General features: G+C 40.1%; 1 protein-coding gene across 3 annotated transcripts; it reads left to right on the top strand.

The window, feature by feature from the left end:
• The first annotated feature begins 695 nt into the window (after nucleotides 1-695).
• On the top strand, nucleotides 696-10,116 carry LOC117555310 (arachidonate 15-lipoxygenase B-like). 3 transcript variants are annotated; one of them, XM_034230162.1, is made up of 15 exons: nucleotides 696-721; nucleotides 906-1,056; nucleotides 1,367-1,556; nucleotides 1,706-1,787; nucleotides 2,021-2,143; nucleotides 2,246-2,349; nucleotides 2,634-2,800; nucleotides 2,906-3,046; nucleotides 4,878-5,081; nucleotides 6,307-6,393; nucleotides 6,502-6,671; nucleotides 7,394-7,515; nucleotides 7,623-7,723; nucleotides 8,306-8,476; nucleotides 9,348-10,116. In XM_034230162.1, exons 2-15 carry the CDS (start codon nucleotides 913-915, stop codon nucleotides 9,525-9,527), a joined length of 1,986 nt encoding a protein of 661 aa, XP_034086053.1. In that variant the 5' UTR covers nucleotides 696-721; nucleotides 906-912; the 3' UTR covers nucleotides 9,528-10,116. The 3 variants fall into 3 exon arrangements, with proteins under 3 accessions (XP_034086053.1, XP_034086052.1, XP_034086051.1); XM_034230161.1 differs by having other exon boundaries at nucleotides 887-1,056; XM_034230160.1 differs by lacking the exon at nucleotides 696-721 and having other exon boundaries at nucleotides 838-1,056.
• The last annotated feature ends 13,935 nt before the right edge of the window (nucleotides 10,117-24,051 follow it).

The following is a 24,051-nucleotide window of genomic DNA, read 5'->3' as shown; positions in this document are numbered from 1 at the left end:
TAACAATTGTATGTTTTGAGCTGTACTGTACTGTACCCAATATACAAGCTGTTAATAAACTTTTCAATCAATCAATCAATCAATCAAAGCCTTTGGGCTCTGAAACTACGGGGCGGGCCGAGAACAAATACACATGCGTTAATCGAACGTTAAAATAATTAGTGGCGTTAACGCGTTATTAACGCGCTAATATTTTTATATATCTGAGACCCATAATATATGCCTACAAATAGCATGATAGGTGCACTTTAAAACACCACCCTTAACTATAACCTCAGTAATACAGTATGGATATAATCATTTAAATACATTTTTGAAAATGTCAACAAAAACTGTTACAACCACCACATATTTTATACGTGTATCTAATGCATTCTGTTTCTGTTGGAAACAATACAATCTTGTAATTGGTACCTTTTTCGCTGCCATTGAGTTTTCTGTACAAATGTGCTACTTTAATATTACATTTGTTTGTAATAAAACTATCATATAAATATGGAAAAACTAATTATTTATTTGTTCATTTCTAGTATGTGTAGTTGACCTAATGCTCTTTAATTCTGGAGAAGCTGGTTATGTGGGTGAACCAGTCATGAGAAATAATGTTTTATTATGTAACTTAATGGACACACCCACATATGTGGATGTATTAAAAGAGGAGGAACAGTGGTGAAAAAATCCAACGGTCAGTTCGTCAAAGGAACTCAGGTCTCAAGAACAGGTAAGAACAATGCTTCTGTAATGTAAGACACACATTTCATATTTGTTGTTTTAATAAAATGTGCCACTGCCTTTCTCCTTCTGATAACAAAATAACTCAGGTTAATCTTTTTATAGATAACGCAACCATTGCTGGGAATGATTATTATAATTCTCTCATCAACAGGATTCTTCTTCTTTTCCAGAGGGAAAATGGTGAATTATAAAGTGACTGTATTCAATGGTTCACCTATCAATGCCGTAACTACAAATGACGTCTTCATTAAGCTGGTGGGCATAGATGGGGAAAGTGAACCCAATAAACTCAACGCGCCAATTTCTTTCACCAGTACACAAGTAAGTCAGAAATATCTCTCTAAAAATATAACACTCTTACTCAACTTTTTAAATGATATAGGGATATAACATAACAATTACAGTAGGTTAAGCTTGAGTGAACTTAGCTAGCACAAAACATTATTATCTTGTACTTTGATTAGGTTAACTTATTGCTTGACTCTTGCAATTTTGTGTTTGTAACCACATGATTGAATACAACTATTGTAACTCAGAGATTAAATTAATAGATTGAATAGTAATTTACCTAAATGTAATGTAAATTATGTAATGTATAATTGCTTTCAAATAATGTCTGTCTTCTCTACAGGTGGCCTGGCCTGTCTCTATTGGAAAGCTGATTCAGATAAAGCTCGTCAAAAAGAAACCCATAGTGTTCGCTGAAGTCGATTGGTTCCCTGCCAAGGTTGAAGTGGAATCTCCTGATGGCAAAACGTACAACTTTCCCATCTACCGCTGGATCACAGACAGCGTTGAGCAAAGCTTCAGAGAAGGAACAGGTATTTGGAAATTAGCTTTTCTGACATCCTGTAAAAAAATGTCAGACCACAGAATACAAGTTCTGCAAGCTGGACTACTGTATAAGGAAGTCAGGGTAAATCCATGCCAACTGTGAATATCACTTTTTTTAAACCTGTCTTTCTTTAAGCTCTGAGAGCCTTTGACGACAGCACTCCTATTGGCAGGGACAGTCGGGAGCAGGAGCTGAATCAGCGAGAGAAAGACTATTGGTGAGCGCTCTGAGCTTATGCACATTTTAACTTCATGCATCCCGAAACTGAAATCCATCCAAACATATTACAAATATATGACACTTGCCAAGCTTTATACAATGTAATACAGTAGACCTAAATATGTTGCTATATTGAATACTTGTCATGTGTTTGCATACTCCAAGCTAAAACTGATACACTAGTATCTAGAATGTCCTCATCTCCTCACCTCTCTTCTCTATTACTCCCAGCTGGGATGTGTATAAAGAGGGAATACCCAGCATCATGAAGGCAAAAGATGTTGATTCTCTGCCTTCTGAGGTCCGCTTCTCCTGCACCAAGACCAAACTGTTTGATTTCACAGGAAAAGCTGCGTGAGTTCTTCAAGTCCTGTTATCCAACAATCTACAAAATATGTACTTGCCTCAAATCATTTTAGGGCATTATAATAAAGTCACTTGTTGCTTTTTTTCTAGGCTGACTGAGTTGAAATTAAAGGGAATCGCTGACTCCAAGGACAACTGGACTGATATTAATGATGTCAATCGTGTGTTCAGCAACAAGGACACTAAGATATCAAGTACAATGATATACCTTTATATATATATATATATATATATATAATACGATTCTACTGAATACTAAATCTAAAAAAACGAGTTTTATCTTTACTTATAAGAAAACTATTTATTCAGTATTTAAATACATACCAGTAAGACTGATAACTCACTTTAAAACAACACAAAATGTTTAATTGTTGTTTAACCCTAACCCTAACTTTATATACAGTTGAACACGCAATATCCCAGTTTCTAGCCCAAAGTCTGAAAAACAATCAACTTCAAATGTATTTGTTTTTTTCAGAATATGTAGAGGAACATTGGAAGGAGGATGCCTTTTTTGGCTACCAGTACCTAAATGGTATCAACCCCATTTTGATCCGACGTTGTACAGCTCTGCCCGAAAACTTTCCTGTCACTGATGAGATGCTCTTCCCTGATGGTCAGAGTAGTTTGGCAGATGAAATGAAGGTGATTCTTTTGACCATAATTGAGTTTAGAGCCATGTTTGTTTTAAATTTGGTAGTGTTGGAAGTTCTTCACTCTGTACATACATCTCATCTTCACTCAAAACAGAATGGCAACATATTCCTGTTAGACTACAAACGTTTTGATGGACTGAAAGCAAACATTGTCCATGGGAAGCAGCAGTACCTGATGGCTCCCCTTGTCCTGCTCCAGAAAACACCTGATAAGCTGATGCCGATTGCTATTCAGGTAAGATACACGCTCAAATAAAGCTAACATCTAAGATGTAAGGACGGACTAACATTCAATGCAATAGATGTCATATGTACAGAGAAGTAAGCTATATAGCTTAACGGTCACCTATGAGGCAAAATGCACTTTTTATGTCTTTTATACATAAATATGTGTCACCTTGTAGCTCAGTGAGGTAAAGGATTGTTCAGATAGTTAACTTTAGTCTAAGTTATCTCAGTGGGTCTCAAAGGGTTTAGTCATCTATGTAAACAAATATTTTCAAGGCACACATTTATATATTTCAAATAATTGTACAAAATAAGGTAAGAAATCATTCCAATGTGTAGCTACTATAGGACAGTAAAAAACTAAAAGTACAGTTTAATAGGAGAGTGATTAGTAAAATACGCATAAATAAAAAGAAAGAATGCTAGCCAGGACCTTACTTCCAAAACACATTGTGCATTGTGTTTTGGAAGTAATATGGTCTTTCATTACGTTAGCAAACATCGCTAACACTCAGAGCTAACGCTGTACTGGAGAGAGTAAGTTTAAATAAGCCGGATATAAAAGGGACTGTCCTTGTGGTAAACCTAAAGGCCCTGACACACCAAGCCGATTACGGCCATCGATAGATGTCTGGCCGTCGATGTGTGTCCTGTTGCGCTACTCAGATTGGTGTGTCCCACACCGTCGTGTCTTTTCGGCTGTGCCGACAGCCTCCGCTCCCGATTCAACATGTTCAATCGGGAGCGGAGGCTGTCTGCAAAATAAATCACTCTGATTAGCTGTTCAGCTTAGCGAATCAGTGCATGAGAAGAGAAACGGAAGTGAGGTACGCAAACAAATGATTAAGAGTGTGAGACGAGAGTGAAACTGGAACGCACACGCTATTTGTTGTTTGTATATATCACGCAGTCTGTTCTTCTTCTCTCGGTTATCACGCAGTCTGTCTTCAGGTTGTTGCCTCTTTTGTATGACGAATACACACTACCGCCGCCTGCTGGTAAGGAGAGTTATTGCCACTCACGCATGCGCAGTTCGTACGTGCTACTTGGCCGTCGGCTGAAGTCTTTGCGGTGTGTTCCAGTGCGACTTTTTGGCCAAGACGCAGAAGACGGTCAGTTTGGTGTGTCAGGGCCTTAAGAGAGAGTGTTTCAGCTCCATAGTGTTTCAGAAATATTGCTTGATTTGGAACGTGACGTTTAATCACGGCAGCGTTTAGCTGAGTTTCTGCTGGTAGACGGACTTCTCTTCACAGAGCTCACTGCTTGCATGCGGACGGACGCTCCAAAGGGGCGTGACAACAGCACCAAAGGGGTGTGGCCAGCAGCTCCAAAGGGGCGTGGCCAGCAGCAGCTTGTTTACATTTAAAGGGCTGGACACAGAATCATCAATTATGTAACATGGCTGAAATAGAGGGGTATGAGAAATGGCTACAATGGATGATCTGTTTGGTATTTTGAGCAAAAAACTTCATATACATGTTTTGTATAGATATTGCCATATAATATATATTGTTCAAATATAGCATAATAGGTGACATTTAAGTAAAATTACACCGCTGTGTGCAAACATAGAGGAAAGTTGTAAATCACAGAAAAAACTATCTTAAAGGACTTTTTTGCAATAATTTGTTGCCTGCTTCCAATTTTCTTTGTCGAAAACATGATAAATTACACATTCAACTATTGGTGTAAGGCTGAAGAAAGTACGGCCACTGTTCTGAAGTTGACTGTGTGTATAAAACCTATGGTAAATAAGCAAATTGTTAAGCATTATTGACCAAAACTGTCACTGGATCAAATCGATTGAAAGAACTTCATCCCTATTTCTCCCCGTACAGCTGAAGCAGACTCCAGCAGAGGACAACCCCATCTTCCTTCCTACTGACTCTGAGTACGACTGGCTGATGGCCAAGATGTTTGTGAGAAGTGCAGATTCCAGCGAGCATCAACTAAATGTTCACCTGCTGCGCACTCATCTGCTGGCTGAGGTTTATGCTGTGTCACTGCTGCTCAACGTGCCCATGGTGCATCCACTCTACAAGGTAAGTGAGAATACTGAAATTACTTTAGTTTTTAAAAAAAATACATATATATATATTAGGGCTGTCAAACGATTCACATTTTTAATCAGATTAATCACAGCTTAAAAATTAATTAATCATGATTAATCACCATTCGAACTATGTCCAAAATATGCCATTTATTTATGTATATTGTTGTGGGAATGGAAAGATAAATGAAAGAAGGCGGATATATCCATTTAACATACAGTATCTATGTTTATTATAACATTGTTCTGCATGTCAAAATGAAAGACAACCCACACACCTATCAATCATCAAACCGTGGGGTCTTAATTCATTACGTGTTGATTTCTATCAACGGGGGAGTACTTCAGGAAAGTCGACAGAGGGGGGGGGCGGCGGCGGCTAGTGGAGTACTTCGTGACCACAGAGTGTGAACGTTGTGATCAGCTGTTTTAGCGCAGTTCTCCAGTGAAGGGGGGGGAGTCTCCCTCCGCAGCCGGTTGGCGTAGTTTTGGCACAATTCCGTTGTACAGACCGACGTTAACATCAGCCTGTCTGTGCACACGGAGACCGACTATGTCGTCCGGTGATCTAACCACCTTCTGGAAAAGCTTCACAAGTACGTCGGTACGCAAATGCGCTTTGTGACACAAGTGACGGTACGCATTTCAGATTACGCACATAACCTGCGTACCAGTTATGTGCACCCCTGTACTACAGCAAAATTATTCTCCGTCGGGACTTCCTGCAACAACACCACGCCGTTATCAAAGATGTTCTATTGAGAAGACGATCACTACGTGACAAAAGTTTTCAAAACTGTGGCTACTGAAATCAATCTTACTAACTGCTGTCTGTGCAATTTACTCCGCGCGAGTTGGCAGACTTTATTTTGCTTACTTTAACATCATTTTTCATGGTGGGGCTAAGCCATTTCTTGGTATGGGTGTAGCCTACCCCATTCATACCCTGGCGCTGCCACTGGTGGCACGTATGGGGCGGGCAATTCTGCACGCGTTAAATGCGTTAAATATTTTAACGCAATTAATTCAAAAAATTAATTACCGCCGTGAACGCGATAATTTTGACAGCACTAATATATATATACACTTTTTTAATCTGCTGATTTTTGTATCTTCTTCCAGTTTTGTTTAACACTGATACATGTACAGTGTAATCAACATGGCTCACATGGTTTGAATGAAATAATGTTGCTTACAGAGTTCCCTCTTTACCTCAGCTCCTCGTACCTCACACTCGCTACACTCTGCAGATCAACTTAATGGCTCGAAATCTTCTAATATCTGAAAGTGGATTTTTTAACAAGGTACGAAAGGACCAATATGATCAGAAAACCATTACCTACTCTGTTTTCATGTCATGTATAGTGTTTGCCTCTAACTTTATTCATCACATATTTGACTGTTCTCTATAGTATGCCGCTTCTGGCGGTGAGGCTCTGTTCACAATCCTGCAGAGATCCATGTCCTCAATCACCTACAAGTCTCTCTGCATGCCGGACGACATTGCTGAGCGTGGGATGGAGGATGTGCCAAACTACTACTACATGGATGACGGACTCAAGCTTTGGGATATCATTCAGAGGTACCTCTGGCACTGGCAATGTGATAATACAAAACAGTGTAATTTGTTTAACAATCTAACTATTTTTAAAATGTTTTGCCAAGTGATTGTACTTTAGATGAGCAACAACATTTTTTGAGAAAAACATAAATCTACATCTAGATAGAATGTGAGGTTCCTGGTTTAGTTTAATTAATTCCCCTGTCACAAGTAACTAATGCCAGCAAGTCATTCCAGTTCCCACGTGAACAAGCAGAGATGAGTTTTACATATTAAAGAAAACACACAAGTTACTGAGCCAAGTTTAGGCAAATGTTTACCAAATAATGTTTGGAAGATCTATGTGGCAATAAGCACAATAAACAAGCTTCTTTCACACATTGAAAATAACTCAAAAAGTTAGCAGAAACAATTGTTTACATTTGAATAAGCAAAACAATAATCAAACCTCAACAAACCCCCAAACCTCTTGTTAACAAAGTTTATTGCATATTCTCTCTTATGTGTCAATTTATTTCATGCTTATTTCCTATGTTTCCACAGAAGGGAGCATCTCCGGGATGAAACTGTTTTGCCCTTTTCATTTGCTTTGTGATATGAACCAGAATGATTTCAAAGTATTGATGTAAACTTGTAGAAAGAGCAATAACTAAATGCCTCAGAAAGGGTTGCATTGTAAAGTGGTGTAACCATTATTAAGATAAGTGTTGTAGTTTATAAAAACTTAAGATTCTGTATTACAGGTTTGTGGAGGGAGTGCTCAGCTTCTACTACAAGAGTGATGAGCAGGTCCAGCACGACTTAGAACTACAGAAGTGGTTTTCTGACATTTTGGAACATGGATTCCTTTCCCAAGAAATCACAGGTAGGTTTTACAGAAACATTCAATAGGGATACATTTCCATTATTTAGGAAAGTAACATGTACCCATTTTGACTTCTTTCAGTAACGCCTATTGCCTTTAATTTTCAGGAATTCCACAGTGCTTAAGCTCTGTGACTGAGTTGGTGAAGTTTGTCACGATGGTGGTCTTCACTTGCTCAGCACAGCACTCAGCTGTGAACGATGGCCAGGTGAGATCTTTTAATACTTTGGATGTTCATTTAAAGTTGCTATTGTAGAAATCGCTAGCATGCCAAAAAATCGCCACCTTGGTGTGGTTGAGACAAGGATGATATTTACACACATCACAATTTGTGTTTATCACATAAAAACATGAACACTTTGGTTTATTGCAAAGTATAGCTGAGGTTTAGGAAGTGCTTAGTTTTTCAGTTATATAGCCTGAAACTAAACTACTGGAGAAATAAAAACGATAATCTGATGTTTGCGCTACCACATTCATCACTGTTTATCCTGAGCTCAACTTGAATGTCTAAAGAAAAATGTATTGGCAATGTAGCAGAAAGTTATTGAGGTATTTCTCTTGAAACTAAGAACGTTAAACCTTATGGTGGTGTTTAAGAAAAAGTCAGATGATCTCCAATGTCATTAGTATGAATCATCTTGGGTCCATTCATCTCTCTGTTTGTATCCACATTTATGACAATACATTCAATTGTTGAACATTAGTGTGTCAAAGTAGTGGACTGTTATCAAAATAATGACATGGCCTGGCTTCAAAAAGTATTAATCAATTATTCATTTCATCACAGTTTGACTATGGTGGCTGGATGCCCAACAGTCCCTTCTCCCTGCAACTTGCCCCACCAACCACAAAGGGGACAACAAGCGAGGCCACGATGCTGAACACACTGCCTGACATCGGTACATCAGCTCAGGGAATGGCCGCCTTGTGGCTACTCAGCAAGCCTCCGTTTGACTTTGTAAGTACCCAATATTTCAATAAAAAAGTTGTTACTCAAATTCAAGTACACACATAATAAAAACATCATTAAAGGTCACCTATTATGCAAAATGAACTTTTTGATTACTTTTATAAACAAATGTGTCCCCTGTTTGTAAGGAGACTCATGAAGTGTCCGAAAATACAACCCTCTCTCTTTTCCTCCTTACCCACATCTCTAAAAACGGGGGTACAACGGAGCTGATCCAGATTTGGTTCGGTCATGACGACATTAGTAAAATGTGGGCCGGCTTTACATTGAACTTCTGGCAACGTTCCGCCCAAGGCCCTATCGTCCCCTATTAGAAATGTTGCTGTATCAGAAACAATGAGCGACGTGTTTTGGAAGTAATATGGTCAGTGTTTACATTAGCAAGCATCGCTAACACTCAGAGCTAACGCTGTACTGGAGAGAATATGTGTGAAGAAGCCGGATGTAAAAGGTACTCACCTTGTGGTAAACCCGCAAGAGAAAAAGCATTTGAGCTCCATACTGTTTCAGAAATAATCCTTGATGTGGTTTGGAACATTAAATGGCGTTTAATCACGGCAGCATTGAGCTGAGTTTCTGCTGAGTAGACACTCTTTTCTTCACACAGCTCACTGCTGGCCACGCTCCAAAGGAGCGGGTTACATTTGAAGCTACAGACCCAGAATCAGCACTTTTGTAACAGGGCTGGAATAGAGGGGTATGAGGCATGGCTAAAATTCATGATCTGTTTGGTTTTCTGAATACCCTCTTTGAGCCCTGAAAAAACTTGTGATTACAACAACTGCACACTATATTGTCAATTATCTGTTTTGAAATACTTTTGAACTTTTATTTTTGAATGTATCATTGATCTCATCAGGTCCCTCTCGGCCAGTTCCCAGAGGAGCATTTCAGTGAGGAGATTCCCTGTCAGCTGATAAAGGATTTTCAAGAAGAGCTTGAAGTGTTAAGTGCAGACATCATAGACAGAAACATTGGTCTGGATATCCCATACACATACATGGATCCAGCGCTGATGGAAAATAGTGTGGCTTTATAATGATCATAATGTGAGACCCTTAGCTGTCTGCTACATTTTGCTTAATATTAGCGGAGAGAAAGGGAATACATTAATATTCAGTTTTTAAGTATATACTGGAAAGAAGCTACTACCTGTTATATTTGTATGCATGTGATTTATATAGCATATTCAAGTTAAGTGTTTTTTAAGTTTTAAATCAGAATAAAAACGTATTGGGCCTCTTTAATAATCGAGATACAGAGGGATCCTTTATGAGCCTGTTTGCTTTATGCCAGTAAGTCGACAGAATATAATTATATCTTTTTGAAAAAATACCATTGCAAATTGCAAATACCCTTTTAAAAATCACAACATAGCCCAAGTTCCAAGCAAATTTGATCAGCATATTCTCTGGATTGATTATCTCTTAACTTTTAATGATTTTTCTTTATATTCAAAAATGTCTTCATATTCTAGAAATGTGTTCCAGTGTTGCTTTGTTGAAGAGTGACTTGTCAAGTTTGTGTCAGACTTTCTGCATGTAATACCTCCTTTGAATTGTATTAACTATCACTAAGTAGTTTAAACTGACCACATTTAATCAAAATAAATAAATAATTCTACAATATTTCAAGTGTTTGAGAGATCATTATTATGATTGTCATTACCTATCTTTATCATATTTTATTGTTAGTTTTATCTGTAAAAATGTTGCTCTGTAGTCTGTTATAGGTTTGTAAATGTATAGGTATCAATGTATAGGTATCAATGGTCTCTGGAATACATTCCCCCGCTTTACTCGCCTTTTCACTGCCATGGGATTCAATGTAAACAAATGCGCTGAAATGATGGGAGGACGTTTTGGTAAAGGCCTATTTGGCACCATTAGTTTAAATTAGATTTAAGGAAATTACTGTAATAAGTAATCTGTGAACATTTTTGAATTGTTGAGCTAAAAGAAGCCAGCTGTAGTAGGAGTGAAAAGCCCATTTTATTTTAATATGGGTCCCCGCTTTCTCATGTTTTGATGGTAGGTGATAGCTAAGAAGCTTGTCTTTTGTTTGGATTTGGTTAGGTTAGTTTAGGGTTCTTTTTGTTCAGAAGTTTTTGTTTATTATGATGCCATTTATCTCACATCGGATGAAATTAAAACATTAGATTTTCGATGTCACTGACTGAGTATCGAGTGTGCATTTCATGGTATGTCTAGGTTCCTCTAGACCAGGGACATAACATGAATTGGTCACAGACAGTGGGTGTTTCTCAATGTCGAGTACACTTGCTTGGTAGCACATGTCTTCCGAGTCATTTGCTTCAGAAGCGAGGCAAGAATACTTCCTGGTATTCGGAAAACGAAGAGTGGAACAGGCGAGCAAGTGTGCGTCATATGAGAGGCCCCGCCTTACATTTTCTGCCACAGATTTGGGGAAATTGGTCCGTGCGCAAAGCATTGTGGGGATTTAAGACCGCGGAGTCTACACATATGCAGCCTCAACATTTCTCGCTACGAAGTATGCCAGGCTCGGTAGAATTCCAAGTATACTGGACATTGGAACAGTCCTTCGGCCGCACTCGATGACGTAGCATGCTTGAAATAGTGGCTCTGGAGCAGCCTGTGGGTGGGCCTGGGCCCATCCACTCTGCACGTTTCAGAGTGGCCTTTTATTGTGGCCAGCCTAAGGCACACCTGTGCAATAATCATGCTGTCTAATCAGCATCTTGATATGCCACACCTGTGAGGAGGGATGGATTATCTCGGCAAAGGAGAAGTGCTCACTATCACAGATTTGTTCAGATTTGTGAACAATATTTGAGAGAAATGGTTATTTTGTGTATATAGAAAATGTTTTAGATCTTTGAGTTCATCTCATGAAAAATAGGAGCAAAAACAAAAGTGTTGCATTTATATGTTTGTGCAGTGTAGATTCCACCTTCATGCCAATGGAATAGGTAGTGCATTTTTTTACCGTGAGTAAATTAGTAAGTAAAGTGTGAGGATTTGCAGTTCTCCCTCCTTCTTCTCCCCTTTGTTTTGTGTTTGTTATTAGGCTTGTTTGAGACAAGGGAGACCTGCGCAGACCTGCGCAATTGCGATCAACGTCTTGCTAGTGCGTTGCATGATGGTTAGTCATTTTGTCCGACTTGCTCTGGAGGCTCGCCTACGTGAGACGTTGAAATCTCGCGGGACAAAGATGCCCGCAGACTTGAGAGCGAGGCGAGGCGCGGCGAGGCGGCGCAGTTTCTCTCCACGGGCTGCGGAAGCTAAATGCTTGATGGGAAACGACTCGCTGGTATCTCGAGCTGAGCACTCATTGGTGGTTTTTACCCCGTGCTGCTGATGAAACTCTCCAATTGGCTCGGCAAAAGTTTGTTGTTGTTTTGTGTCAGTTTTACGTCGCCACTTCCATTCACATTTTTCATCATTGTTCCACAATGTTTATCATGAAATTAATATCTATATTGTGGTGACCACCTATTTATACACTGGGTACATAATTCATACATGGAACTACAGTTGGGGGTATTGTTCCCACACGGACATGTTATGTGTTTTCTATGTTGTGTGCCCTCCTCTCTTCACTCTCTTCTTCCCGGACTGCAACCGGACAACAGCTCTTAAATAAAGTACCCTTTTGCACCTTCATTGCACCGCCTCCGACTCCCTATCTCTCGGCACTACAATATATTTTATACTTGCACTGCTTACCGTTTTCATACTTTATATATCTTAGCATATTCATACACACTGTTCATACTGCTCATAGGCTGCTGTGTATTATCTAGTGTATTCATACCATGATTCATACCCCTCCTCACTGTTTATTCATCATTCAATTCATTCTATATTTTATTCTGTAGATTGTGTACATTACTCTTCACTTTACTGCTTTTTGCACCCCTGGTTAGAAGCTAGGGCTGAACGATATACCATGTCATGGCCACACCCGTATCCAGGATTTCCTAAATACCGAGGTCCAAACCTTCTGGGGGTGTTCGGGGGGGTTATTCCCCCGAGATTTTTGGGATTTTCATGATCTAGTTAGGTGCTTTTTAAGTCCTGTGGGGGGTCCAAAATTGGATAATATATTGATTTCAAACCAAGTCAGTGGGCTGCAATATAAATTATTTTTGAAAGTGTAATGCATAAGAATCAGTTGATTGTTACTATTAATGATCTGGACATGCAGAAGAGGCTAAAATGATCACAAAACATTGTCAACATTCATTTTCCAATGTTTAATTCAATTGTTCAAGTAAACAAAATTATTTAAGAAACTATTTACATCAATATTTTATGTTTTTGTGTTTTGCGCGTTCATTTTCTCATGGTGAGGGCAGTGGCATCATTTGAAGAGAGGACAATGTTTTGGGTTTAATTAAGTCTTCTTGAAGTGCCACATTTTTAACCATTATCATGTCATCTCATTTTCTATCAAATGCCAAAACTATACGCCTGTGTCCAGAGGCATCCCAGCGTTTGAGGACTTTTTCAGGATCCAGTGCTCTGTTCCTATGCACATGCATCATTGCAAGTCCTGATAGCCTGTCATTACCAATGCTGGATCGCAGCCAGGTCTTCAGCCGCCTCAAGGCAGAGAATGACCTCTCACATGAACAGGTGGTCACTGGAAGTGTGAGGTAGATGGAGAGGATACAGTGGATGTTGGGGTAGTATTGAACATTTATAATATTCAATGTGTCTTTTGCCGTCAATACCAGGAGTGTTGGAGGTTGGTTCTTTACCTTCCATCTGTGAATCTCCTGGTCAATGGAGTCTGGCTGAGGTAGGTCTTCTCTGTACCATGACACCATCATTTCTTGCTTGTCTTTTGTGAGTCTGGACAAAGCTGAAGGAATCAGGTATGTAGCAAGCATGGCTGGCTCAGAGTTTTCCACAAACCTGGTGTTCAGTTGGCTTGTCACATGGTCAATAAAAGGATAGAACAGATTGAGTCTGTAGTGTTCTTCGATTGACTGTGAGGGTGTGTTCGCTCTGTTTTGCTGCCTATTGGTAACTCGCTTTTTTGATGGAACCACATCTATGGTGCTGGCCAGTTCTATTGACTGTGCATAAATATCACAGAATCCTTCCTCATTCCTTAGAGTAGAAATTACCTGAGCCACCTCTCTGGCCTCTGTGTATGCGGTTATAAGGTCAATATTAGGTAACTGTAACCCTTTAGTCAACGGCTGGATGTAGCCTAGAATTTTGTGAGTTGTGACAGCCGTGACAATTGTGTCAAAGGACTCCATACTGTGTCGTAGGTTGTTAGCCTTGTTTGCGTTTGATGATGTTCTTGATTCCAAATCTGTGAGTGCAGAGTGGGCTGATTTGAAGTGATCCAGGAAAGCACCCACCGTCTTCCCTCTGGAGCCCCAGCGTGTGTCCGACATGAGTGGTATACCTCCTGTTTTCCTTTTGACACTTGCGTGTGTTTCCATGCTTCCTGTTGGTTCTTCTTGTAACATGTGTTTTCTGACAGCAGATGCTGAGAAAAACACTGCTATATTCTCAATGGTAGCCATGGTGTTTCTAACAAGGGGGTTGTCAGAACATCCATGGACTACCACAAGATTGAGTGCATGGCTTCGACAATGTGTGAAAAGGGCCCGGGGTTGAAGCTCTTTCATGCGTTGCTGTACTCCACTCACATGCCCACTCATTGCGCTGGCGCCATCATAACCCTGTCCTCTGAGATAGTCAATCTCGAGACCCCACTTCTCCAACTGAGAGAGAATTGCTTCTGTAATTGAAGCAGCATCTTGTTTGGCAAGAGGACAGAAACCCAAGAACTCCTCACATATTTCGGCTCCATTAACATGGTTAATGTAGCCAATGCAGATAGACAGCTGTTCTATCCCGCTCACATCCATTGATTCATCTGCAAGGACTGTGAAAAACCTGGCTTTTTTAATTTCTTTGACAATGTCCTCCCGAATCTCAGATTCACAACATGCAATTAATTCATTCTGAATCGCTGGACAAATGTATTTGGCATTTTTGGCTGCTGTCTCAAGGTGATGTTTCAGTGTGGGATCAAATGCAGACTTCCAGGTGAGGAAATGATTAAAGTTGCCATCTTCACTTTCTCCTGTCCAGTTACCACGCAGTGCTATGTTCCTCTTTGACAGATTAATGACAACATCAATAATGGAAAGTAGAGCTTTGCGATTCCTTCCAACCTTCTCTGCATATGCATCACTCAGAACAGAATTAATGCTTTTCTGTTGCCCTTGGGCTACTGACAGAAAATTCTCAGCCAGCTCCGAGGCATGTAGGTGTGCTGGACTACAACTGTGGTTAGAAATGATGCCCCGCTTCTCTCCAATGGCATTTTTCCAGTCTCGAAATCCGTCATTTATGAAGATTGTGTTTGTTTGTTTTTTACTAAACGACATACAAATGGAACAATAGGTGGAATCTTCTGAAACAGGATATCTTAGCCAAGGATATTTCTCCTCCCACTTCATGTAATAGCGTAATTGCTTTTCACCGAACTTTGTTTTGGGGTAATTATGTTCATGTTTGAACCACTTATTTTTGAGAAGGCAGTACTTTTCTTCATCAGTTAGTGCTTTATTTTTATACTTGGCTGGATCAAATTCATGTAGAATTGTCTCTCTTTGACCGTTATCAGCTCTCTCACTCCTCATCTCTCTCTCATCTATTCTTGCCACCTCTCTTCCGGCCTGGTCTACCATACTAGTACTGGTATTTGGTCTCTCTTGTCCCCTTGTGTCTCCTGTGCTATTTCCCTCAGTCTCCATGTCCATGTCTCTCTCCTTTCCACAACCTGCACCCTCTCTTCCATTACTCTCTCTGTCCTCCACTCTTTCTCTTTGTTCAATCTCTCCCTCGTTGTTAAATGTTTGCTCCTCCTCACTTGTCGCTCCTGCCAGTGAATTAAAAGCGATTCAGCAATTTAGTTCATTTAACTTGTTTGTTTGCATTATTTTTTAAATTTAAGTCTGTTTTGTTCACGCAATTTAAACCAAAGTATAGCCTATAGCCTATAGGCTATAGCCTAGCCTAGCTAGCCTAACCTATAGCCTAGCAATATAAGTTAGTGTGCATCTTGTCAGACGTCCACTGACTAACGTAGAGCGTTCACACAGGATCTGCTGTTCATATGATGTCCTGTGAGGAACAGAAACACAAGCAGCTCGCTGAACTCAGATACCTCATCTCCTCCGCTGCAACGATACAAGCCCGGGCTGCTGTGGTTTGTTGATACATGTGGTCTTCTTCTGTTTGCTTTGATCGGGGCTGCGTAATTACGCAACAGCGCCCCCTTCGTCAGTAAATGGAAGTACTACAAAGAACCCCGTTTAATGCCGTTATTTCACAAGTTTTGTTATATACACTGTTCGGAAAATATAACCGAGGTCCGGACCTCGGTGACCTCAATGGTAGATACGGCCCTGGTCATGGCGATAACCGCGATATGCGCATGCGCGATATTCACACCGCAGGGACGTGCGGTTGTATTCATTTTTTTTTGTTGAAAAAGATACCCTTATTACTTATCGAAACTGCACATACAATATATCCGATTAAAGCTGAGACTCCACAGATTATTTAAGTATAGTATCTAAGCAATCCGATCTCGCGACAGGGGAAGCAAACACAGACATCACAACACGTACCTTTTACGGAGCTTTTACGGGAGATTGTCTCACCGTAGCTGTCAATCTGATCAAAAGACATGTTCAATGGCATTAAAACGAGAAAAAACGCGGCTGAATCGGTTGATCCATAGGTTAATAATGTATCTGTGGCTTTGAAGCAATTGTTTATAATCCATAATTCCATTTTTATGTAAAAATCGGAGCACAAAAGTTAGCTGCTAATGGTAGCCACCAGAGTGTATGCAGCTTCCGGTTTTGGCTACGTGTCACTCTCACTCCTTATTTGGTAATGTGTGTATTAGACCAACACACTCTCACTCCCTAAGCGTCCAGGAGCGACGTTTGGTCAGTGTCCGTGGCGTCCAGTTGTGACGCTCCTAGGCTCCTTCAGCGTCATAAAGGGACGCAAATAGCTTTCAACTGATTGCAATGTATGTGCGGCGGGATTTGACGCTCATGGAAGCACGGCATTCGTTTGTGTCGGCTGCCCTTAAAGGCAATGTGAGCGTCCATTCCCATTGGATAACGGAGAATTGTACACCCGGAAGTAAGTATTCCTCTTACTGTCGATTGATTTTACAGTGATATCTGCACTACTCATTGACTAAAAAACACCAGATTATCCTTGATAATTACACAACATTGATTGGTTTAAATTGTGTGCAATGCTTTTGTATTTTTCCCCTTCGATTCGGAGAAACAAATATTTTTTCGGAGTAAAGGATGGCAGAAGACACTACACTACCCAGAATCCCCAGCTATCGTTTGGACTACACCATGTGCTCTGTTTGACAAACCCCGTTTTTTTCACTATTCATTCTAATGGCTATGTCACGTGATCTTCAAATTTCTCCCTGCAGAAAAAGAAAACATGGCCGAACTTCGTTTTATTCTCGGTGGAAAATGCCAATTTTAAATTTAGTTTGGCCATTAAAATGCGTTTTGATGTCATTTGATGCGAGAAATATGAGTTGTTATTTCAGATTATGTGTGCAGTGGATGTCCATGATCTTTAGTTTGCTAGTTATTACGAAGATTACTTCAGGAAATCGCGACGTTTTCATTGTTACCAAGGTGGTTGCTAGGGACGCTGCTATCGATATTATTTCTGTTATGTTGTGTAACTGTTTAATGGTGTTATCTTTATTGCTACCCCCTTCCCCGTCAATGTATAGTGTTGGTCCACAGCGCAAACATATTAGTTTAACAAAATCCGCATCTAAAGATAGCCTACGTTATTTTCCCCTGTGCAATTTCAGTCTCACATCTCACAGCACATCGTCATTAACAAATACCGGAAACAGACCGAAAACTTTTTTTAAAATAAAATAATACTTTATTCCGAGTGTGCTTGCTTTTCTCTTTGAAAGTCATCACATAACGGCATTGTAATACACGGTTCGGCTGCATTAAATATTACATATCTGCCGTAGTTCTGTATTTATAGAGCCCTGATGAGAAGACTTATAGACAAACATGAGGAACTGAAAACGTGACGTGGATCATAAATATATCAGCCATTAAACAACATCTTACATTTCTTTTCACACAATACGTCTCCTTGCAGTATCAACACTAATTCGGCTGACTTTTATATTTGATCCAATTGGTAGATAGGCTGTATTTACACCATAAAGGTGCACAGCTGATATAAAGGGACACCTAGTGGTTAAAGCATGTTATTGAATTTCATTATTTTTATTATTAGATATTAATAGGATCCCTATAAAGTATATTCATTACTCGTTATTCTCTACTAATAGTTAATTAAAGACTGTATATCATCGTATCATATAGGTCTACACAACTATGGTGTAGTTCTGCATTGAATGAAAAACTTGGGTCGCAGGTTCCTCAATAGTGCATTACAAGACATCTATCAATATTTGTGCATACCTCCAGCAATGTTAACTATGTTGAAGCACTTATTTTAACTGATATTATACATAATGTATTATACTCTTATAAGATGTATGTAGATATTTCATCTCTGGCCTTGTCAGGTATTGAACAATCAATAAATAAAGAACACAGAATTGTTAAATATAAAACACAAATTTATTTACAAATAAACACCACTGCATATTTACAACTGTTACACATGCTGATGTAACGCAAATGTTCCAACTTGGGATCAATAAAGTATATCTTATTTTAAGCTGATCGATGGCTACTGCCATATTTGCAAAATTTGCCTCTGAACCTTGACAAGTGCATGTTTCAGGCTTATCAATTAATGTAATGTAATGTTATCAATTAACAACAGGGGTCACAAACATAAGACCAGCTGTTAAATAAAGCTCTTCTGACCTTAGCTGGCATGTGTGTATATATATTAATGCTGCCCATTATGGGCACAAGCAATTTTCACCCATTTATTAATTATATGTTTTAAATTTGAGTGTTTCCTATCCCCTAAACCTCCAGGGATGTACACAGTTTAATACTGGCAACTTCTTATTATGGGAAATACGAAAACGTCTTTTAAAACTACAACTCCCAGTAGAGACGTGCCATAGATAGAGAACATGTTGCGAAACAGAATAGCCAGCATGTGTAGTTCTGGGGATGGGGTGGGGGGGGGGGGGGGGACGCGGTGGACCCGTTCAAATCCAGTTTTGGACAGTCTGCCGTGCATGGTTCCATCCCATTTCAAGTGCTGTTCGAGAATCGGCGTAACCCTCGGAGCACACTCTCCAATCACAGAGCTTGAGGACTATCACGGGGTTTGTCAAACAGAGCACATGGTGTAGTCCAAACGATAGCTGGGGATTCTGGGTCTGTCTTCTGCCATCCTTTACTCAGAAAAAACATTTGTTTCTCCGAATCGAAGGGGAAAAATACAAAAGCATTGCACACAATTTAAACCAATCAATGTTGTATAATTAACAAGGATAATCTGGTGTTTTTTAGTCGATGAGTAGTGCAGATATCACTGTAAAATCAATCGACAGTAAGAGGAATACTTACTTCCGGGTGTACAATTCTCCGTTATCCAATGGGAATGGACGCTCACATTGCCTTTAAGGGCAGCCGACACAAACGAATGCCGTGCTTCCATGAGCGTCAAATCCCGCCGCAGATGGGAATACATTGCAATCAGTTGAAAGCTATTTGCGTCCCTTTATGACGCTGAAGGAGCCTAGGAGCGTCACAACTGGACGCCACGGACACTGACCAAACGTCGCTCCTGGACGCTTAGGGAGTGAGAGTGCGTTGATTAGACTGCTGCATAGCCAAGACCGGAAGCAGCAGCCACTCTGGTGGCTACCATTAGCAGCTAACTTTTGCTCTGCGATTTTTACATAAAAATGGAATTATGGATTATAAATGAAATAAATTTTTTATACAGAGACGTTAAAAACCTATGGATTAACCGATTCAGCCGCGTTTTTTCTCGTTTTAATGGCATTGAACAAGTCTTTTGATCAGATTGACAGCTACGGTGAGACGATCTCCCTAGAAGCTCCGTAAAAGGTACGTGTTGTGATGTCTGTGTTTGCTTCCCCTGTCGCGAGTTCGGATGACTCAGTGATGATACTATATACCTAAATAATCTGTGGAACCTCAGCTTTAATCGGATATCTTGTATGTGCAGCTACGATAAGTAATAAGGGTACTTTTATCTTGAGTTCTGTGCCAAAGTCCGTTAGCATTTTTCCCTCAGGGGTCATTTAGATGCTTCTTATGAGACTTGTGTTTTGTTTTGGTAAAAATGGTTTGTATCGTCAATTAGCTGAGATTATTTCCGTTAATCTGGTATAACACATTAATAGGTTCTTAAATATTAAGATCCCCTGAGACACAGTGTCGTGAAAAAAATAAGTAAAGTACCCGCCGGGACCTTGGGGCTTAACAGGTTAAAAAAAACGCAATATATATCGCAGGGGAACAAAAAACCGCAATGTCAGTTTTTTTCAATATCGTGCAGCCCTATTAGAAGCTAAACTGCATTTCTTTGTCTCAGTAGGCTACCTGTAATATGTGCAATAACAATAAAGTTGAATCTAATCTTGAGCAGGAACAAATGTATTTACTTAGTACATATCTGACATTAACGATTAAACACATTTGTGCATTCTTTATAAATGCAAACCGATCTCCGCACCTCCACTGGTGATAAACCCTGGCCCAGGATTAAGTGGACATCTAATCCCTCTTTTTGTCTCCTGAAGGGTTTTTTGGTTAATAAACCTTTTTTACCTCATAAACTCTGTCTCCTCTTCCTGGTGTTCAGCATTGTGAGTTCAATCCTGTAAGTTTGTGGAGAGCGTAACAGTATGAACTGGTCCAAATGAACTCCGCTGACACTGGATCAGATCCCGCCGCTGTTCAGCACGCCCTTTCTCATCAGGGAAATCTTCTGGGCCAACATGAGCAGATGATCCGAGCCTTAGTTGACAGCAATCAGTCCATGGCACTACACGTCTCGAACCTTGCTGCTCAAATCTCAACCCTGATGTCTTCTGCTGCATTTCCTGCCCTCTCCAATCCACCTCTGGATTCCACTCCATGCCGGGATTTTCCCATTGCCGACCCTGAGCCTCTCCATGGGGAGGTGGAGAAATGCAGAGGATTTCTGTTTCAATGCAGCAAGGTATTTCGCCAGCGCCCCTTGTCTTTTTCTTCTGAGGTGACTAAGATTAACTATGTGTTGAGTTTGCTTCATGGAAGAGCTTTAACCTGGGCCGAAGCATTGAGTTCTTCTGTGGATTACGACACTCTTTCCTTTGGAGTTTTTTCTGATCATTTTTCCTCTGTTTTTGATCACCCCGACCACTCTGGCTCAGCTGATAGTCGTCTGCTAAATTTACAACAAGGGACTCGAACCGTTGCAGATTACTCTATCGAGTTTCGCACGCTGGCGGCAGAAGCCCGATGGGACGAGGCGGCTTTAAGGGCTGTGTTTGTTAGGGGATTGAAGGATAAACTGAAGGATGAGCTGGCAGCAAGAGATGAGCCTGCTGATCTCCAATACTTAATCTCCTTGGTGTCTCATCTTGACAGCCGGCTGTGGGAGTGCCGGCGGAGCGAGCGCAGCGTTCACCCTTTGCTTTTCCAAGTAAGCCAAACATCTCACCCAAGTTTGCCCCCTCCCTGTCCAGACCATCTGGCTACACTTCACCACCTCGCGTGCCCACCTTTGCTAAGGAGGAAGCAATGCAGTTGGGACGCGCCAGATTATCCCCTGAGGAGCGCCTTCGACGTTTGAGGTCTGGAGAGTGCCTGTATTGTGGTAAAGCTATCATATCCTTTCTGGTTGTCCTGTCCGCCCAAACGCAGGGGCTCGTCAGTGAAATTGGGGGTCCTGACGATTCCGCAACCTACACTTATTGTAGCCCCAACTTTGAGCCGTTTTCTGATTCCTGCCAGATTTTGTGCTAACTCTCAGACCTTGCCCCTCTCTGCCCTCATTGACTCTGGTGCTGAGGATAGTTTTGTGGACTTTGAACTAGCCAAGCAGCTGCTTATGCCTTAAATGGTAAAAGCATTTCTAGGGTTACACAGCAGACACAACCCGTAACCCTGTTGATTTCTGGAAATCACAGAGAAGAAATTCAACTGAAGGTTATTTCCGCCCCTGCAACCCCTTTGGTTCTTGGTTACCCATGGCTTCGCACCCACAATCCGCATATTGATTGGGCTGGAGGGAGAATCATAGAATGGAATCAGTCGTGCCACCTTAACTGTTTACAGTCTGCTGTTCCTGTATATATGAAAGCAAAAATAAACACTTTTTCATTTGTTATGGTTGTTTAATTGAAAACACAACATTCAACACATTTTCAGAAAAACATAATTTTACCAAGTTAATGTCGTAGTGCATACAAGATAATAGACTTAACGATTTGCACTGCTGCTTCTCTCCGCGTTTCATTTACAGTGATCGGTTTATCGTTCAATTCACACTGCCCAAGTAGATGTTTAGGGGTCTCTTGGAAGTAAACAAATGCATTTTTATATCAGATAAGTGCATTAACATCACTTGCAAATTCTCTATCCTTTCACCCGCAACGATTATAATCTGCTTTGCTTCTTCTTCGGTTTCACCATTATTAGCTCTGAATGTAATCCTTTCTGGGGCTTCTTGTGCTTCTTGTGGTCTGTTGAATACCTGGCATATGATTTGTTTAGCTGTAAGGACAGGTACCATATAATTGTTTTCAAAAGCTTTATCTATCTCATCACACGTTTTGGCATATCCTATAATGTAATGACAACCGATACTAGAATAGAGATCCTCCAACAGTCTTTTAATACATGTTCTGGCACTGTCGCCAATTTGGGCAATTCCATAGTATCGTGCTTTTTCTCATTATATTGAAGCAAAGCTCTGCCATTGCTTTTGGTATTTGCTCAACACATTCGCAGCAGTCGGTTAGCGGTAGATGATCTATAAGATTATTATGATCCGGTAATGGCTCTACAACACCACCCTCTAGAGTTAGTTGAAATTTCTTCACTTTGTTCCTTTTTCTTTTCACCTAACTTATTTTTGTCTTTTTCGTTTTCCGTCCTATTGTCCCTTTTCTTTTCATTCGCATTCTGCGTTTGCTTTTCATTTTTCTTCTCCTTTTCATTTGGCTTTTTCTTCGGTTTTCTTTACTTTTGCTTTTCTTTTCTGTTAATTGTCGTTTGCGATCTTGGCGAGTGGTATGAGATATATTGTATAAAGGTTATCTATAATACCATCTTTTAAAGAAAGATATTCTTCATATGTCATGTTATCATAGTCCTCTTTTGTCCTAAAGACCTTACATGGATATGATATAGAGGAAAGCTCTTCTTCGGGAACATCCTCTCCCCTACTTTGTAACATCCAGTCATTAAGCCCATATCCGTTATCCTGGTGATAATAAGTATAGGCTACATCAGACTTGGTTTTTCCCAGATCCATGGCTAGTTTTCAACGGTCGTCTTAGTGGGGTCCTTCGTTTTAAATGATTTGCTGAGTGGGGTGGGACTTATTGCGTTGAGTGGGGGGTCATCTGTAGAATTGAGAGTTTTTTTCACCAGTATAATGTCCCTCGCTGTTTAACTCTTTTTAAAAATGTATTTTTCATCTATCATTTTCAACCAAGCAGCAAGAGGTCAAATTTAAGAATATGTAACAGGAATTACACACAAATCTGCATAGTGTCCGTAAAAAGTGTTAAAATCACAAACTTGCCTTTTAGAGAAACAGTCTTTAAGAAAAAATCTAATCAGACAATGTACTTCATTTTCTAGTTTTAAGGTTTTGCATACCTCAAAGTGTGTCTAAAAGTATCTTGGCAAGAGAAAAAAGCCTAAATCTGCCTAGTGTCAGTAAAAAAAGTGTTGAAATCACAAACTTGCCTTTTAGAGTCACAGTCTTTAAGAAAATAGAAGTGTTACACAGTGACTGACATTCTACCTGTTGTAAAGTTTTCAGACAACAAACTGTATCTGAAAGTATCTTGGTTGCAGAAAAAACAAAAATCAGTAAAGTCATCTAAAAAACATATATTTAAAAAAGTAATGTTAGTCAAGTCAAGTTATCAAAACTGCATTGTGTCAAGGAGAGACTCTGAGGCATGAACTAAATTGCACAACACAGATAGTGTTCTCAAAAAATAAAGACTTTACTGGAATTTTGCACAGTAATCAAAACAAGGAAAACAAATATACTCTTTCGAGGAAAACTAGCAAGTGATCAATGAGGTAGATCCGTGGGAAGTCCGTGAGGTAATCAGGAACGTGGGTCATAGTAAGACAACGAACTGACAATGAACAGGAGGAAGCTACCACAATATATACACAGGTAAAGGGGACACAGGTGGAAACAATCAGGGCGGGGAAAACAATCAAGGACGCAGGAGACAGAAGGGGGCGGGGAGCGTGGAGGCCTGAAATGAGAGGGATGATTAATTAAGGGAATAAACATAAAGCACAGGGCAAAGGGACATGACAA

Source organism: Gymnodraco acuticeps, unplaced genomic scaffold (genome assembly GCF_902827175.1).
Source record: "Gymnodraco acuticeps unplaced genomic scaffold, fGymAcu1.1, whole genome shotgun sequence".
In the NCBI taxonomy this organism is placed as follows: domain Eukaryota; kingdom Metazoa; phylum Chordata; class Actinopteri; order Perciformes; family Bathydraconidae; genus Gymnodraco; species Gymnodraco acuticeps.
Note: the sequence above shows the minus strand (reverse complement) of the source record. Positions and strands in the feature narration are given on the sequence as shown.

What these genes read in the sequence shown, in the direction of transcription:
- LOC117555310 (XM_034230160.1), top strand. Translation starts at nt 859, where the DNA reads ATGATTATTATAATTCTCTCATCAACAGGATTCTTCTTCTTTTCCAGA. An exon ending in GATTTCACAGGAAAAGCTGC is followed by an intron (nt 2,144 to 2,245) that starts GTGAGTTCTTCA and finishes CTTTTTTTCTAG; the next exon opens with GCTGACTGAGTTGAAATTAA. An exon ending in TGGTGCATCCACTCTACAAG is followed by an intron (nt 5,082 to 6,306) that starts GTAAGTGAGAAT and finishes TCTTTACCTCAG; the next exon opens with CTCCTCGTACCTCACACTCG.